At 38.9% G+C, this 17,892-nt stretch overlaps 1 protein-coding gene across 1 annotated transcript in view; it reads right to left on the bottom strand.

Moving 5' to 3' along the window:
- Positions 1-17,892, bottom strand: part of LOC114070280 (zinc finger RNA-binding protein-like) — a 54,496-nt gene that overhangs the window by 27,382 nt on the left and 9,222 nt on the right. The window contains exons 3-10 of the mRNA XM_027907608.1: positions 16,012-16,294; positions 12,742-12,886; positions 11,713-11,931; positions 8,512-8,753; positions 7,332-7,523; positions 4,088-4,376; positions 2,997-3,190; positions 1,035-1,154 (exon numbers count right to left, since the gene is read on the bottom strand). Of these exons, the coding sequence (XP_027763409.1) occupies positions 1,035-1,154; positions 2,997-3,190; positions 4,088-4,376; positions 7,332-7,523; positions 8,512-8,753; positions 11,713-11,931; positions 12,742-12,886; positions 16,012-16,294 (1,684 nt within the window). The remainder of the gene's footprint in view (positions 1-1,034; positions 1,155-2,996; positions 3,191-4,087; positions 4,377-7,331; positions 7,524-8,511; positions 8,754-11,712; positions 11,932-12,741; positions 12,887-16,011; positions 16,295-17,892) is intronic.

Genomic DNA, 17,892 nt, shown 5'->3' with positions numbered 1-17,892 from the left:
AATTATAAAGGAATTTGTAATGGATGTTTTCAGCTGGATGGTAGCTGGTGTCCAATTGTATGCTTCTTGTCACGGGACCTTGAGTAGAGATGTTATAAAAACCCTGAACCATCGCAATAAAGCGGACATATTTGTGATCTTATAGATCTGTGTGTATGTTCCGGTGCCTCTCCGCCAAAACGACCTCCTCCCCCTAGCAGTGCAGGGAGATGGGGAATGGGAGTTACAGTCAGTTGTTTCTGCTGCTGCTCAAGGAGAGGGGTCCTTCCCCTGCTCCCGTGGGGTCCCTCCCACAGGAGACAGACCTTCAGGAACCTCTCCAGTGTGAGTCCATCCCATGGGAGACAGTTCTTCACAAAACTGTTGCCACATGAGTCACTTCTCCATGGGGTGCAGTCCTTCAGAAACAAGCTGTTCCAACATGGGTCCCCCACAGGGCCACAAGTCCTAACAGGGAAACGTGCTCTAGTATGGGCTCCTCTCTCTATGGGCTGCACGTCCCTGGCAGGATACTGCTCCAGCATGGGCCTCCCATGGGGTCACAGCCTCCTTCAGGCATCCACCCACTCCGGTGTGGGCTCCTCCATGGGCTGCAGGGGGACAGCCTGCTTCACCATGCTCTGCACCACAGGCTGCAGGGGAACCTCAGCTCTGGTGCCTGGAGTACCTCCTCCCTATCCTTTCTCCACTGACCTTAGTGTCTACATTGTTGTTCACATGTTCTCACTCTGCTCTTCCCTGGCTGCAGTGTTCCTCTGCCCAACAACTTTTTTTTCCCCTTCTTAAATATGTTATCATAGAAGCATTATTATCACTCCTGATTTGCTTGACCTTGGCCAGTGGTGGGTCTGTCCTGGAGCCAGCTGACATTGGCTCTGTGGGACATGGGGGGAAGCTTCCAGCAGCTTCTAACAGAAGTCTCCCCTATAGCCCCAGTACCACCAAAGCCTGGACACAGAAACCCAGTACAACATGTAATCAGTCAGCTGACATCTGGTAGATTTTCACATAAAAGTATTAGCATTTCTACCAACCTTATACTGAAGTCTGTGCCGCCTCCCTTTTAAGTGCATCTCCTTGGCATTAGGATCATTAAAACTGCATTCACAAAGTTTACAGTGAAAGCGGATCACCTTTCCTTCATCATTTCTTACCTGGAAAATAAAAGTTATAACACCTTTACTTTTTTTTTAACAAAAGCTGATGTAAAAATTAATCTAATTCAGTGACACTGGATAATGTCTACCCATCTCAAAACATGCTTAAAAATACAGTAACTGAAAAAAGGTAAAACTGAACTTTCAATTCTGATAGACACATCATTGTGATTGGTAACAAAGTTCTTCCACAGCTTTAAACTTGACCCTGAACATAATGAGTACAAACGATGAAAAATTTACATCAGATTTCATCCACATATCTCATGCCACCAACATGAAGAATGCCCCACTGAGGTCAAAAGAAACATGCACAATACAAAAACATAAACATAGCTCAAGCCTTTACAGGTTCAATGTCTTTTCCCTCTTATCTTCAAGGAGAACCCAGGGAATTACAGGTCAGTCAGCCTCACCTCAATTCCTGGGAAGGTGATGGAGCAACTAATTCTGGAAACCATTTCCAGGCACATTAAGGACAAGAAAATCATCATCAGTAGTCAGTATGGTTTCACCAAAAGAAAGTCATGCTTGATCAACTTCTGTGTTGAAGTGACTGGCCTGGTAGATGAGTGGAAAGCAGTTGATATTGTCTATGTGGACTTCAGTAAGGTGATTGACACAGTCTTGCCATAATATCCTCATAGACAAAGGGTTGATGTACAGGCTGGAAGCCCGTGGTGAAGACCATAGAGACACAGGTGTACCCCCATAGACTATGGAAGACCTTCAGAGTGCAGAGACCCGACTGCATTCCATGAAGGAGTGACCCATGGGACAGCAAAATGAGAAGAGCTGTTGCCTGAGGGATGGACTCAAACAAAAACTGACCCCACCTCCATCCTTTCCCATTCCCCTGCACTGCTGGAGGAGGAAGAAGGAAGAGCATGGAAGGGAGGGGTGGGGGGAAGGTGTTTTTAAGACTGTTTTATTTCTCACTCTTTAGGTTTTATCTTGTTAGTAATAAATTTAAGTTCAATTCCCCACTTTGAGTCTGGTTTGCCCATTAGTAAAGGAGTCTCCCAATTCTTATCTCTACTCAGGAATTCTTTAGTTGATTTTTTTTCCTCTCCTCTGTGGAGTTGCAGAGGGGGGGGTGATATAGTAGCTTTTGGTGGGTATTTGAAATCTGGCCAGGGTCAAAACCACTACTATGTGGACTTCAGTAAGGTGTTTGACACAGTTTCGCTATAATATCCTCATAGACAAAGTTTTGATGTATGGACTGGATAAGCATACAGTGAGGTGGATTGAAAGCAGGCTGAATGGCAAGGACTAGAGGGTAGTAATCAGTAGAATGAAATCTAGTTGGAGGCTAGTAGTTAGTAGTGTACCCCAGGGCTCAATGTTGGGTCGAGTTCCGTTTAACATCTTCATTAACGATCTGGATGATTGGGCAGAGCGTACCCTCAGTAAGTTTGCTGATGACACAAAATTGGAAGCAGTGGTTGATATGTCAGAGGGTTGTGCTGCCATCCAGAGATCTCAACAGGCTGAGGGACTACCCAGCTGGAAAGCAGTTTGCCAGAAAAGGCTGTGGGGGGTCCTGGTGAATGCCAAGCTGAACTTGAGTCAACAATGTGCCCTTGTAGCAAAGAAGACGAATTGTATCCTGGACTGCATTAAACAATATCTTGCCAGCAGGTGCTGATCCTTCCTCTCTAACCCAGCACTGGTGAAGCCACACCTGGAGTCTTGTGTCCAATTCTGGGCTCCCCAGTGCAAGAAAGACATGGACATACTGGAAAGAATTCAGTGAAAGGCCACGAAGATGATGAAGGAACTGGAGCCTCTCTCCATATAACAGTTAAAAAATAATCCACATGTTCATATCAATACCTCCTCCACATAGTCATGGCCCACTGGTTGGACATCACTTTGCAAGGCTACAAGAGTTGTAGGAGTCACGGGTTCAGCTGCTGTGTCTGGTTTTACTTCCTGTGTTTGTACTGCAGCAGCAGTTGTTGTTTTAATACTTTCAGCTGATTTCATTTCCTCCAGTTTATTTCCTGTTGTCTGAAGTTTATTACCACCTGCAAATCAAAAAAGTTAAATCACTAACTTTCATAAAATGGGAATATGATTACACACGATGTGGAAACTGAAGACTTTATTTGCAAGTATCAATGTTCTGGTCAAAGTATTATCAGTCTTTTATAATTTAATAAAGCAAACATTTTAAATACTATAAGGTTTTTAAAAAAGTTTAAGAAAAACTTATTTTAGCAAGCAATATTTTGCTTTATATAGTTGCAATTGCCATCATTCACTTTCATGCTTTTTCAAGAGATAGGACTGAATGGGAACAACTCAGCAAATATATTTTAATTTTGTTTCCCATCAGATTTATTTTCTCTTTTTTGCAAATGGATCCAAGAAAGTACCTCAAAACTTTTTAACGTTTGTACTAATCAAGGTAGCATACTTTGTGCTGCAAATGCATAGGTCTGTCTTTCAAGAGCAGGTTATCTTACTGTTGAACAACTGCTTTCTGTCCCTAAATGTCTGTCATGCTTATTTCAAAAGTTTCCACTGTTAGATTTACAGTGTTACAACAATGTTTCAGTTTCACAGTTGCCAACTGCCAACCTACTGCAGTTTGTCTTAACAGCCCATGCTGTGAACTGAAATTAGGACCAACTGGACTATAATCTGCAATACTCCAACAGCTACTACATAAGAAACCAAAGGCGGGAGGCTTCTTATGAAGCCTCCAGGAAAGGTCAGGTGGAGACCAAAGGGCAGAAAACAGTATAAATTGTGAAGCAAAGTTTTTATACACATTCTTATTTTCCCCTATCAGTAATTCCCTTAAACACAACAGAATTACTCATGCATAAAGTTAACTACATTTGTACATGATGCACTAAGATCTTTAAAAAACATAGAATAGGTTAGGTTTCAAAATAAAGACTGACTTCTGTACTTGCCAACAAAGTTTATTTTTGGTGTAGATATTTTCTTTACAGTTATATTAGCAGCAGTTGAAGATGTTTTGTTGTTGGACACAGTGTTAAGTGGTGCATTTGCCATGGGAGTAAGAATTTTCACAGCAGAGGATGCAACAGAGGAGGTCACAGTACTGCTGCTAGTTGCTATATTTGAAGCAGAGGCAGTTGGTTTCAAAGCAGATGCAGATGTTGAAGTAGCAGCTTGGGTAACCACATTTGGTTCAGTTGAAGGAATGGGTTTGCCAAGTTTTGTATGCAACTTTACTACCTATAAGAATAACAAAAAATTCATAATATTATCTTGCTGGGGTAGCTATAAAAAAAAAGAACTTGTTATAGATTATTGAAGCTTTAACAAAAACATCAATAAATAGTTATATTGATATTTATATTTAAGTTATTGCCTCTTTACAAAAAATGATCTCGGGGGGAAAAAAAAGGGACATATAAAAGTTCTTGTCATCTGTAACAAGGAAATATTTAATACTTAGGTTGCTTATTTACACTAGAAATTCAGACATTTACTCAAAAAGTTGTGTAGATGAGAACAGAAAACCAATAAACTCACAAGCCAGTAAAATTCAAGAAACAGTTAAAGTAAAATGTTTACAACGTGACTGTTTTGTTGCCTGGTTGCTTTTTATTCTCCCTCCAAAAACTGCAGCACATTGAAATATTTTAGTTCCAAATAATATTTGTAAATAAGTTATTTAATTCAGATTCAACACTGTCTCTTTTCATCACTACATTTTAAGAGTATTTATATTGAAAGACTTCTCAGGTTACCTAGCAAACCTGAAGACATTCCATAGACAAAGGTTTTCTTTTCTTTTTGTTAAAGCACATCTCCAGAAAGAGTTAAGGACGATGCAAGAGGCATATTTCAGAGCCCTTTAGTATCTCATTGAAAGTTAAGAGGTATGTGCTTATTCTTAGAAGTAATAAAGCAGAGGCCTTTTTACAACACACTTGAGATAGAGTAATACTTCTTTTTGGTGAAAGCTGACCATCACTAGAAAAGGCAATGCATGCAGTCCCTAACAACAAAACATGCAAAATGAAAACTAAAGACTGGGTGTGAAATGAAAACTAAAATCTGCCTTACCTAAATAGACATTTGGTTGCCTAACTCCTATTCTTATTACTATTGAGTAGTTACATAAAGTTTTATCATTTCAAACAGCTTAAGTTTCCCCCACCCCTCTTCTGCCTTGCGATGCTACATGCTAGAAGCCTTTCCCACTTTCCCTGACAGTCCTTTTTGTTTACGTAAGCTAGTTTTATCTTAATTGCCCACAATTTGGGCAGCAACCTTCTTTCAAGCAGTTACAATTTTGCAAAGTCACACTAACATAGCTAAATTTTTATTTTATTTTACCTTTATTTCAATTGATAAAATAAAGAGACTGTGTAACTAACTAATAAGAATAGAGACTTCGTAAAGAGTGTATATGATAGATAATTTTGAAACTCACTCCTTGAAATGTATAAAGAGCTGTTGTGTTTCCTTTCTCGGTGGAATGCACGGCGGGGAGGGGTGGGGGTCGAAACGAAACCCCCTGCATCTCCCGGGCCGTAATAAAAGTGTGCTTTACATATTGTCAAAAATTTCTTTGAATCAGGGGGATGTTATTGCTCTCTACAACTACCTGAAAGGAGGTTGTAGCAAGGTGGGTGTTGGTCTCTTCTCCCAAGTAAAAAACAATAGGACGGGAAGAAATGGCCTCAGGTTGCATCAGGGGAGGTTTAGATTGGATATTAGGAGGAATTTCTTCACAGAAAAGGTTGTCAAGCATTGGAACAGACTGACCGGGGAACTGGTGGAGGCACCATTCCTGGAGGTATTTTAAAAGACGTGTAGATGTGGTGCTTAGGGACACAGTTTAGTGATGGACTTGGCAGCGTTAGGTTAACGTTTGGAGTCTATGATCTTAGAGGGTTTTTCCAACCAAAATGATTCTATGATATGCACACAAGTGTATACATACACTTTCTAGTTTTTGTTCTTATTTTAAGCATGTTTACCATCAAAATACAGACATATTGATGTCATGTAATACTATAAATTTAAGTTCAAGCAACTCTTCAAAATTACTTTTTTTCCCACTAGCATGCACAAGATTCTTCAGTGTACCAAAGAAAGAGTCCTTTGAGACTTCATTTTTACACTGATGACAACCTAAATTAACATTAGTTAGCAACTATCTATGAAAGTGACATCCAAATATATAAAGATAGTAAATTATTGTACTCCATATACCTATAGAGTTACTGGGCACAACCCAAAAATTTAACGGCTCAACTTCATTAATGAAGGAACAAACACTAGGCAAGTCTATCTAAATTGTAATTTTCATTCTTTTACTAACAAAAAATAATACTGGGGAAATTATTTTATATTTGCTATGACGTTTTTTGTAATAAGAACAATATTACCGATGCCGCTTTGTACAGTGTTCTGAGATACAAAGGGCTATAAAAACCCTAATATTAATACTCTGTTACTTACATTAATCATTCCATAGTTATGAGCAAAATATGTAATATCTAAACACACTTTGTATGCTGCGCTATTCCATTTACTGTTGTATGGTCAAATTTAGAACACAGGTCACAGAGGTTCACAGTGCAGCTCACAGTCTTTATTCTACTATGCTTACTTAACTGCACTCAGACATTAGGAAAAGCATGCTTACCAAAACTCTTCAAGCATGCTAATCATAAAATCTACTACAGGGCATTGTTCCTTGCTTCCATATGCCAATTTTCTTTGCAAGAAATACCAAAAAGTGACACGTAATCCCATCCCTTGGCACTGACTCAGTTTACAGTGTTTCAAAGCACAGAGAGCTTCACAGCATCAAATTAGAAGAATGTCAACAGAAGTCTTGAAAAGTGTTAGGGGGCACAAGCATGTTACTACATGTCCTCATTGACACTTTTCCCCCATCTTATTCTACACCTTCTTCCTATAATTTATATACCTTTCCCAATATATCCACTTCTCATTGATGCTGTGGCAATGTTTTCCCCCTTTCTCCCAACAAGGTCCTTCTAATAGTGAGCTTAAAGATAAGTTTGAAACAAAAAGTAGAAGTAAACGTATTTAAACAAAACAATTTGAATTATATATTGTTTCTGCATACTTTCTCCTCTCTGAGAAAAAATAATGGGAAGAAATATATGATTGACTTGTATAATAAGGACAAGAGAAAGTTCTTACTTTCTGATGCTTGGCTCCGCGGATATGTGCAGCATAAGCATCTGCTCCTGTACAAGATACATCACAAAGCTCACAGCGCAACTGATTTTGAGTTCCACGAGCAGAAGTGCTGTTGCTATTGGTGTTCTGGGAAGCTTTTAATGCCGCTTCTTTCTTTTTGTGTTTCTGGCCTTCTAAGTGTTCTTTATAAGTCTGTTTAAATAAACAATACAACTGGTTTTGTACTGCTCCTTCATCATTTATGTGTATACATGTAATATAGAACATAGCATAAAACACATGCTTTGTATGAAAAATACTTCCTACACTGAACATTTCTTCTATATGACCTGCTATAAGGCATAAGCAGGCCACTTCTAAAACTAAGAAATTTTCTTTACCACCAGGATTACACTTTTAGGTAATACAATATGGTCCTTTCTCCTCTACCTTCTCACTTCCTCAATCAAGTACTGGTCAACATATATTACCATTGAAAGCTTGATAAGATCAGAACACTGCCGCAGTTGCAGTTTCCTACATTGCACTGAATTATTCTTGATTTTGAATTTTCCTCAAACGGCAAGACCACAGTTATTAAATGTATCCAGACAATTAAAAAAATAAGTTCAAAAGAAGGTAGCACATAAATAAAGTTGTGCTGAAAATAAAATACAGAAGTTGCTATTTGTTCCTATACTAACACTGGCAATCTATAAAGCAGACACGGTGGGAAATAATGACAAATTTACCTAAAGAGTAAGAACTGTTTAGCCAAACACACACACACACAAATACTGCATGAATTGATATCTACTTTTTATGCACTTGTACCCACTGTGAAACTAAACTTGGATGCTGGAATACAATGAATACATTTTCAAGCTCACCATTCACAAAGTTTTGAAAAAAGTATTTTCTTAGAAATTTGCTATGCTAAAAAGCAAAATTCAAAGTTTAGAATATTTCTGGAGTCCAAAGCACAGCTGAACCTTCTCTGTACAAGCTAAAGAGATACATCTTTTTGTCTTCTCATATGACCTCTTTCTGTAATAGCACACATTTTCATTTCATTATTCCTTTAGTATAAGTATAGAATCAGGTCTTTAAAAATTAACAAATATTCCTGAAGGGGTCATTTTTTTTTTTTAGTTGAAAAAATGACTTAATTGTATAGCAGAATATTACATAATACAGGTACCTGTGGTCCAGCACAGCTGATCTTACAAACATCACAGTAGTGGATCTGGGGCGGTTTGGGAGGTTGCTTTGGTTTCAGTTGCTTATTTTGGAATGGTGCCTTTTTAGTAAAGGTGGTCCCTGTCCAAGCAGCTGTTGCAGCAGCAGCAGCTGCTGCCACTGCCTGTTTCTGCTGCTGCTGCTGCTGGTAATAGGATGATGCAGCTGAATACACTGCAGCTTCATAGCCAGAATAAGAGGTACCTCAAAGATCAAAATAAAATTAATGTTACATCACTGTACATCATATATCAATTACATAATACACTAATTCCAAGCATATTGCATAATAGAGTTGAGAGGAGGGCAAGTTATAAATGATTTACTGAGATGTTGTCAGGTAGTCTGAATTTTTCTTGATGTTTCACAATACAGAAATACATAGCATACCACTTGTATCAGGAATATATTTGATTTTAGACAAAACTTTGCAGACATGTTGTTCTGTTAAGATATATCAAAGCATCCCTAAAGAATATGTGAAATTTCCTGGTACATCTGGTAAGACCAAGTATGATATAACAAAAATTTTAATAAAAGATTTATCAAAGGCCGCTTAAGTAAGCAGTCTTCCAGAGACAGATTTACTGTTCAAGTTCCAAACTGAAAAGGACAGATATTATGTAGAGGAAGGGAAAAAAATAAAAGAAGATAGAAGATAGAAGGGTTAGTGCTATTACATTCTATTTCAAGTGGGTTCCTTGCCTGCTAAAACCTCTGCAGCACACCCTGTCTAGAAACTCCTTGATTTCTAGTATCAAAGTTTAATAAATCAAGGAAACTGGGCTTTCATATCTTTTGAGTCAGTTTTCCCATAAACTTTATATATCTACTGGTTCAACTATTTTAATCCTCTGATCAAGCTCTGTTTAACGAAGTCTTAAAATCCCTTTTTAAACAGGAAACAAATCAAAACAAATAGTTCAAGGTAGCTATAATATGCCAGTTGATTACCATCTGGCCATAAAATTAACATCTTTTCACCTTTAACTACTTTTTGGATTTCTAATGTTTGGAGGAAAGTTTTTTTTTGTAGCACTGTTATAGTTTAGCTAAATGGAGATTTTTTGGTTGAACTCTTTCATATCATCATATAGTTTTGGAGGGCATGAGGGACACCTCCCCCCTCTCTCCGCACAGGGTGGGGGCAGAGAGGGATAAGGGGGTCCCATCGGGAAGTGCCATGAGAACTGAGTGGGATAAAATTTGCTAGAGCTACAGGAACTTGCTCTCTCTGGTTCCAGTAGGGAGTATGAAGGCAGAAGCGCAGTCGGGTTGCTCTCTCACTGTGTTTTTTTTTGGCTCTTGCCGTTTTTGGTCGCCTCACCTCCTCCCCATTTAGATGAGGAGATCGAGTCCATCATTAGCAAATTTGCAGATGACACCAAGTTGGGAGGGAGTGTCAATCTGTTGGAAGGCAGGAGGGCTCTGCAGAGGGACCTTGTTAGGCTGAAGAGTTGGGCTGATTCCAACGGGATGAAGTTCAACAAGGCCAAGTGCTGCATCCTGCACTTTGGCCACAACCCCCTGCAGCGCTACAGACTGGGGACAGAGTGGTTGGAGAGCAGCCAGGCAGAAAGGGACCTGGGAGTTTAGATCGACAGGAAGCTGAACATGAGCCAGCAGTGTGCCCAGGTGGCCAAGAAGGCCAATGGCATCCTGGTCTGCATCAAGAACAGTGTGGCCAGCAGTAGGGAAGTGATCCTTCCCCTGTACTCAGCGCTGGTGAGGACACACCTGGAATATTGTGTCCAGTTCTGGTCCCCTCATTTCAGGAAAGACACTGAGGTGCTGGAGCGGGTCAAGAGAAGAGCAAAGAGGTTGGTGAAGGGACTTGAGCATAAGTCCTATGAGGAGAGGCTGAGGGAGCTGGGGTTGTTTAGCCTGGAGAAAAGGAAGCTCAGGGGTGACCTCATCACTCTCTACAACTCCCTGAAAGGAGGTTGTAGCCAGGTGGGGGTTGGTCTCTTCTCCCAGGCAATCAGCAGTAGGACAAGAGGGCACAGGCTTCAGCTCTGCCAGGGGAGGTTTAGGTTAGATATTTGAAAGAAGTTCTTTCCAGAGAGAGTGATCAGGCATTGGAATGGCCTGCCCAGAGAGGTGGTGGACTCACCGTCCCTGGAGGTTTTTAAGATGAGGTTGGATGTGGCACTGAGTGCCATGATCTAGTAATCACAGTGGAGTTGGATCAAGGGTTGGACTTGATGATCTCGGAGGTCTCTTCCAGCCCAGTTAATTCTATTCTATGATTCTCGCTGCCGGTAGCAGCAGCCACCACCAACCTGCACTCCAGCTTTGCGGTTCCCATGCCAAGCAGGGCTCTCCCATTGCCACAGTGACCGCTGTATTCTGAGGGCTGCCGGCACCTCTAACGGCTGTGGCTGCAGTGGTGCTGAAAGGACTTGAGAGTTCCCTTTTGTGAACTTTCACACGTCGCCCACTCGCGTTGCCACAACTCTGCTCTGGTTACATTGCGATCACATGATCCCCTTAGGACTGCGCTGCCATCTTGACAGCACAGAACTGAGAGTGTGGTTTTAGGTGACATTTTCTTTGTTATTGTTTGGTTTTGTTCTGTTCTCTGCTTTTAGTAAAACTGTTAATTATTTTCCTACTTTACTCAAACATCTCATAATTTCAAAATATTTCGTAATTTGGGGGCAGTTTTTACTTCATCGGAGGTCCCGCCTTTTGGGACATATTGTCATTTAACTAAGACAAGCACCTATTCTCCTCCCATCTTGGGTCAAGACAACCTAAACTTACAAGATTTATAGTGGACTGCTCCTCCTTGTCTCTGTAATTTCTGTTTGATGGCAGCACGCTCCAAATTTTCCTGGGTTATATCTGTGTGGATGTGTTTCCTTATTTTTTCTATCTCCCATCTTTTGTCTCCAAATTTTACAGTAAGTCACAAAACACTTGTGCACATAGCAATGCTAACACTTTGTATATTCTCATATGTAACAAAATAGGCATATACAATCATCAAACCTCTTTTAAAGATACATAAAAACATCTTGCCATTATTATGATTTAACTGGTTGATAGTTCTCAGTAGACTATGATGTAATTGAACACAAACTGCTAAAATGCTGAGTATTTAAATCCTCTCCTATAACAACTGCAAAGATCCCAGCAACATAATATGCAAAATTCTTACCAGAGTAAGTAACTGCTGTTGTACTGTATGTTGCACTTTGAGTATAGGATGGAACAACAGTAGCTGCAGGTGCTACTGGTTGCACAGTAGAGGATACTGGATATATAGAAAACGTAGTTGTTGCTGGACTTGGGGTTGCAGGTTTTATAGCTGTCACTTGTCGTGTTTGCTGGGTTTGGGTATACTGAGTTGCCCCTTGGCTATATCCTGCTTTTGGAGCTAATTAGGATAGAAAATAGAAGTGTATAAACATTGATGTGCTTTAGTTGAATGAAATGCAAACCATATTAAGTGATATTTTAGGATATGCTAGGGAATAAACACATTATTGGGTTTTGGTTTAGTTTGGTTGGGTTTTGCCTTTTTTTTCATTGAGTTTTCGGTTGGCTTTTGGGGTTTTTCTGGGTTGGTTTGTTTTTTTTTTTTTTTTACAGTAATGGTTATGCATGATCTACCATATATCACACAACTGTTTATTCACGTCACAGCTCAACCTTGTAAACCTCAGATTTATTTATGTATTTTTAACTGTGCTGCCATATTTTTAAACAACCTTCTTGTTCAGTGGTTTTACTAGAGTACACGCTAAACCAAAGTACATCTAAACTTTCCTATTATTTCTAATTACAATAAAAAAAGCAAATAGGATTTATGCTTTGTAGTATTTATGATACCAATAATCAAAGAACTATATACATTAACTAAAGAATCTTAAAAAAAGTCTTTCTAACCAGGTTATCATCTGAATCCACCACTGACTTTTTCAACCTACTTCAGCAAAAGTGTTTGCCTAGAAGTACATTTTGAGTGTATTAATAAAAATCCAAACCTCAAAGACAGTTACTTATAGCAATGTCACAATAATGTTCAAGTTCTAGGTGCATCAAGTTTTTCTACACATTGACAGGGATTACATGCCAAAACAATAAATAAATCTGATAACATGAAATATTCAAAGACATATTTTAAAGCTATTAAAATAGTACACAGACTGTGCATAATGACAGGAGTTTGAATTATGCTACCCACCTGTCTGGTAATATGATTCAGCTACTGAAGGTTGAGGTTGGGCAGCAGCAGCCACAGCTGCCACAGTCGCTGTTGGTTGTTGATAGTATTGTTTGCTGTCATAAGCTACAGCTGGGGCAGTAGATCGAACATAAGAATAGGAATCCTAAAAATTCAAAAAAGAAAACCCATCAAATTTCTCCTTAAGTATATATCTGGAGTAATAAAAATCACTACAAGAGTCAAAGAATTTTCTTCTATTCTACTTAAGTAGATTAAAAAAAATATTTACAGATATGGTATATACTAATATATGCATTAAAAAAATTAAATGTATGTTTACAGATACATCAGGCCTGAAGACAATCCTGATGGTCTTTTCCAGACATAATATAGGAATTAATCTCATGCTATTAAATCACTTTTTCCCTTCCAAATTATTTTTGTTACCAAAAAGCAACTCATTGCACACTAGTTTTTCATAATGACTGCATCAGATTACATTCCTCTAAAAAAAGGTGAAAAAACCACCAAAGATCTCCACAAACCACAATATGTTCACAAGTTTACAAACATGGAACCATGCTCTGCCCTCCCTGAGACAAGAAGAGCCACCAGAAAAAAAAAAAATCAATATCAAGGGGGTCCTGTGTCTTTCCCTTGGGGCAGGTAGAAGGCAGTAGCTCAAAAAAAAGGGGTGAATGGAGACAAGTCCTTGCTCAGGGCAGCAGATGAATCCCCACCTTGCCCAACTCACCCTCCCAGGTGCCTCTGTACAAAAGGTATGAGGATGTAGAAGGCCAGTCAAAGGATGATGAGGATGAAGGTCCATCTACACCTGTGTGTTCCTCAGCACAGGAAAGACATGGACCTGTTGGAGCAGGTCCAAAGGAGGGCCACAAAGATGATTAGAGGAATGGAACACCTTTCCTATGAAGAAAGGCTGAGAGAGTTGGTGTTGTTCAGCCTGGAGAAGGCTCCAGGGTGACCTTATTGTGGCCATTCAGTTCTTAAGGGAAGCCTATTAGAAAGATGGGGACAGACTTTTTAGTAGGGCCACTTGTGATAGGACAAGGGGTAATGGCTTTAAACTAAGAGGGTAGATTTAGATTAGATATAAGGAAGAAGTTTTTTACAAGGGTGATAAAACACTGGAAGAGGTCGCCCAAAGAGGCAGTACATGCCCCATCCCTGGAAACATTCAAGATCAGATTAGATGGGGCTCTGAGCAACCTGATCTAGTTCAATATGCCCCTGCTCATTGCAGGGGGGTTGGACTGGATGACTTTTAAAGGTCCCTTCCAACCCAAATTATTCTATGATTCTATGAGTCTTTATTGGCTTTAAAAATCCCATCACCGACAATACTTTTCTTGGTTATATTTCTTGGAGTATGAAAGGGATACTTTTTTAGCCTTCTCTACTTTTTGGCCTATCAACTATTCCACTGGGGAACCAGTTCATAAGAGCAAGGCAAGCAGTCCATTTGAAACCTCCAGAACTTAGGAGATGGTTAGTAAGCTTAGAAAGGGAGGGTTTGGAAGACACTATATACATGTACATATTATTCTTCTATCCTCACCATATTTATAGCAAAGCACAGAGTTGATCAACTGGGGGGTAGCAAGGCATGAACTACATTAGCTAATGTATACAATTTCTTTTTATTGCAAAGAAATATAACAATAAAATCTCTTTGCCATCCAACTTATGTAAAGTAGAATTATTTTTCTTTAATTTAGGGGACTCTTTTCTATCTAAATGCATATAATAACTGACTAGTTTAACAAACTTGTAATTATGAGTAAACATGCTACTGGAAAGACTCCTCCATTTCTATTCATTACCATATGTAACAAATTACAAAGCCATACAAAGGAATTTATACAGCAACAGTATAGTAGCTTTAAGCAAATAAAAATGCAGATTAGAATCTAGATAATGCTTTGATAAAGTTAGGACCAAAAGTTAAAGAATTTTTACAAAGGACATACTATTTCAATATCCTCTGTCTCATAGTAAACACACATTTTAACTATGAGTCACACCATAAGAGTTTGATAACTTGCGCATAAAACACCAGCCTAGAAATATCCACTGAAGATTGACTAACAAATGTTAATGTACCAAAAAGCTGATAAAAATACAAATAAAGCTCACATTTCTAATGGGAAACTACCCGGCCATGTAAAACCCCTCATCTTTCTGCATCTAAGCTGTCTGATTGAAACTGATGGGCTGGGGTTACTGATATGTATATACCCTTGCATTTTGTCAATCTAGGCAGACAGAAAAGAATGCAACTTCTCACTCAATCGAGTAAACACTTATGTTAAATAAGTCCCAAGATAACCTCTACAGACAAGTCTTCCAACTGCAAAACTGATGCAACACACTGATTTGTACTGCTAAGTTTCTTTATTCCTGAAGAGGAATAAAAGTCACTGACAGGATGTTGTTTCATACAGCATTTAAACCAGTTTAAGAATGAGAAGTTGTCTGAGGTACCATGATCCTACATGCCCTACATGATCCCACCTCCATCTCTTGCATTGACACCACAACTGTGCAGAAACAAGGAATTTCTGCAGAAACCTGTCAATCCTGTGGAAAGCTGCTATTCCTTTTTTAGTTGGTTAGCTTTCTATGGAATCCTTATCCTGAACTGACCCACCCAAATGCTGACAACTGCTAGATTCAACATGAGGAAGTGTCACTAAAGGTCAGAGCAAGATGAAAACAGACAATTTCCTTTTGTAAAAGCCTGTAGCAACAAAAGGTTAGGCAGTGGTCTCAAAAAGGGTACCCAAAATCTACCCAAAAGACAGTCCCTCTTCTAGGGTAATCTATCCTCTTACATTTGGTGCTAGAGCTCCTGTAGCAAAGAGGAATCTGACAAGGGAACTACTATCTCCCACTGAAAATTTATTGGAACAGTTTTTTTCATCTAAATCAGTTCCGTGACTCGTTTTACTGCATGCCACTTGAGCATTTAGGCTAGTTGAGACAAGTATTACAGCAGCAGTTCACAAAATCATTTGGAGATAAATGTCAATTCATTGCTTATTGCATGAATGTCTAAATTTTAGTTCCTGAAGTATTACTGCTGATAATCTTCTGTAAGCACGATACAAAACTGCAGTTACTTCATATTCTATCAGTTTTAGATGCGATTTATGGAAGAAAAATATAAATATTATGTTCTCTTATCCAAATAGGCCTCCTCCTTTTAACATATCATTTAAAAATTACACAAGTAATTGTTGGTTTTTTGTTTTTTTTTAAACACACCTGGTAATTCTGCGTAGTGACAGGAGGTGGTGGTGGTGGAGCTTCTTGTTGCCTCTGTGTATAACCATAATCTGTAGCTGTGTGCGCTGTAGGATAGCCTCCATAAGCAGCAGCTGTTGCAGCAGCTGCAACAGCTACTGGAGCAGGCCTGGCTACTGCAACTGTAGCTGCTGCTGGAGCATAGGCTGCAGTTACGGTGTGCGCAGCAACTGGTGCCTGGTGGACAGTGTAGCTGGCAACTGTAGTTGGATGGGAATAAGCTACACCCGAAGCTGGCTGCTGGCTACATTGGAAAAAGATAGTAAGTAAATAATTAGATTAAGTCAACATACTAAGCTAATGCCTAAACATTTCAAACTCCCAGATTTGATTAATACTTGTCTGTTCTACAAACAGACCTGAAACAGCTATTATACACTTTACCAGCTTTTATTACCTCTCATTCACCCCCATTAAAAAGGCTGTATCATTTTGAAGTTTCTCTGAATGCAGATATGTCATGCAGGCAATGACTTTCTTCTTAGCAAGGAGTGGTGGTGGTGATGTTCCACTGCTTGAAAAGAACCCAAGTCTTTCATTCAAAATAATACAGAAGTCTTACACAGTTATCTTTTAACGACTGATAAGTTTTTAAGTGTTTTAATGGTTCTTCAATAAAACTGATTGTAAGGGTAGATATCCTTTCTGGAAGATTTACGGCAAGGAGATTAGAGCTTATTTCACTTAGGAATGCTTTCCTGCTTAAGAAGCAGCACCTTGTTCAAAGAAAATTTGGCTGTTTTCTCCTCTTCCATTCCAGAGGAGACTTACATGGTATGAGGAGAAAGAAACTCACACAGGCTACAGGCCTCCATGTCAGAGAGGGCCTGGGGGGGGGAGGCCAGAAAAGATAAAAAACCTTGAAGGGAACAGGAGGCGTGTCTTTCTGAGGCAGTGTTTTTTCCAGCACTGCTAGAACTTTTTCCCTTGTAAGTCTAGTGTTCTAAATTTTGGAATAAATTTTTTGGAACTCCTTCCACTGTTTGACATTTTGGGAATATGTGTATGTTAACTTACTTCACACTGATATTCCTGTCAAATTAAGAAAAATACTACTTTTTTGTGAGAGCTCATTACTGATATGCACTTGCATGATGTTTTTCAGTTAATCATATTAAAGTAATGAGAATTTCCATGAAAAATAGCTCAGAACTCTTAAATTTAAGGCAGAGACACTTTAAATATTTCTGATACAAGATTTTTCCCACAAAAATTGAAAGTTATAAAAGCTGGCACCACTCGCTCATACAGAAGTCCACTGCCTCACAACACGAAGCATCAAATGAACAGTCAAGTCGAGCAAGACGACTGCTAGCAGAGTTCTAGCAATCTTCCAGGCACATGCTGAGACTAATTTGCTTCTCTTAAAAGTGCAGGTAGGACATTAATATGTGGTTATTTAATAAGAATGAGTAAATATTAACAGTGGAAATAAAAAATGATGGCTTCAAAGGCTTAATTATTTTAACTAAAACTAATATTGTTGTCCTATACTGATCTATAACTGTGCATTATTATTATAAGCCTACAGTAGTTATTTTTATTTTTAAACAAAGTGAACTAGACAAAATATCACTATGATATGAAATAGGGAACTGAGTGATTATTATGAAATTTTTAGTACACTGTACTGCTTTTCAAGATTTAAGAATCTCAATAGGGTTTCACATCTCCATAGCACTATTAAAAGACTATCCCGTAATTTTTAAAAGAAAACAGAAAAATGAAATCTCACTGGAAGCAAACATAGTGGCAAATTGGAATTTCAACATGGTTATGCTCAAAACCAAAAGGAACAAGTTACAGTGTTTTTTTCCTAAAGACTCCAATATTCTCTCTGAC

Source organism: Empidonax traillii, unplaced genomic scaffold (assembly GCF_003031625.1).
Source record: "Empidonax traillii isolate 1590-97213 ecotype Southwest subspecies unplaced genomic scaffold, ASM303162v1 scaffold1498:size99784, whole genome shotgun sequence".
NCBI lineage: Eukaryota > Metazoa > Chordata > Aves > Passeriformes > Tyrannidae > Empidonax > Empidonax traillii.
The sequence above is the reverse complement of the archived record's forward strand: the minus strand, read 5'-3'. Positions and strand labels throughout refer to the sequence as shown.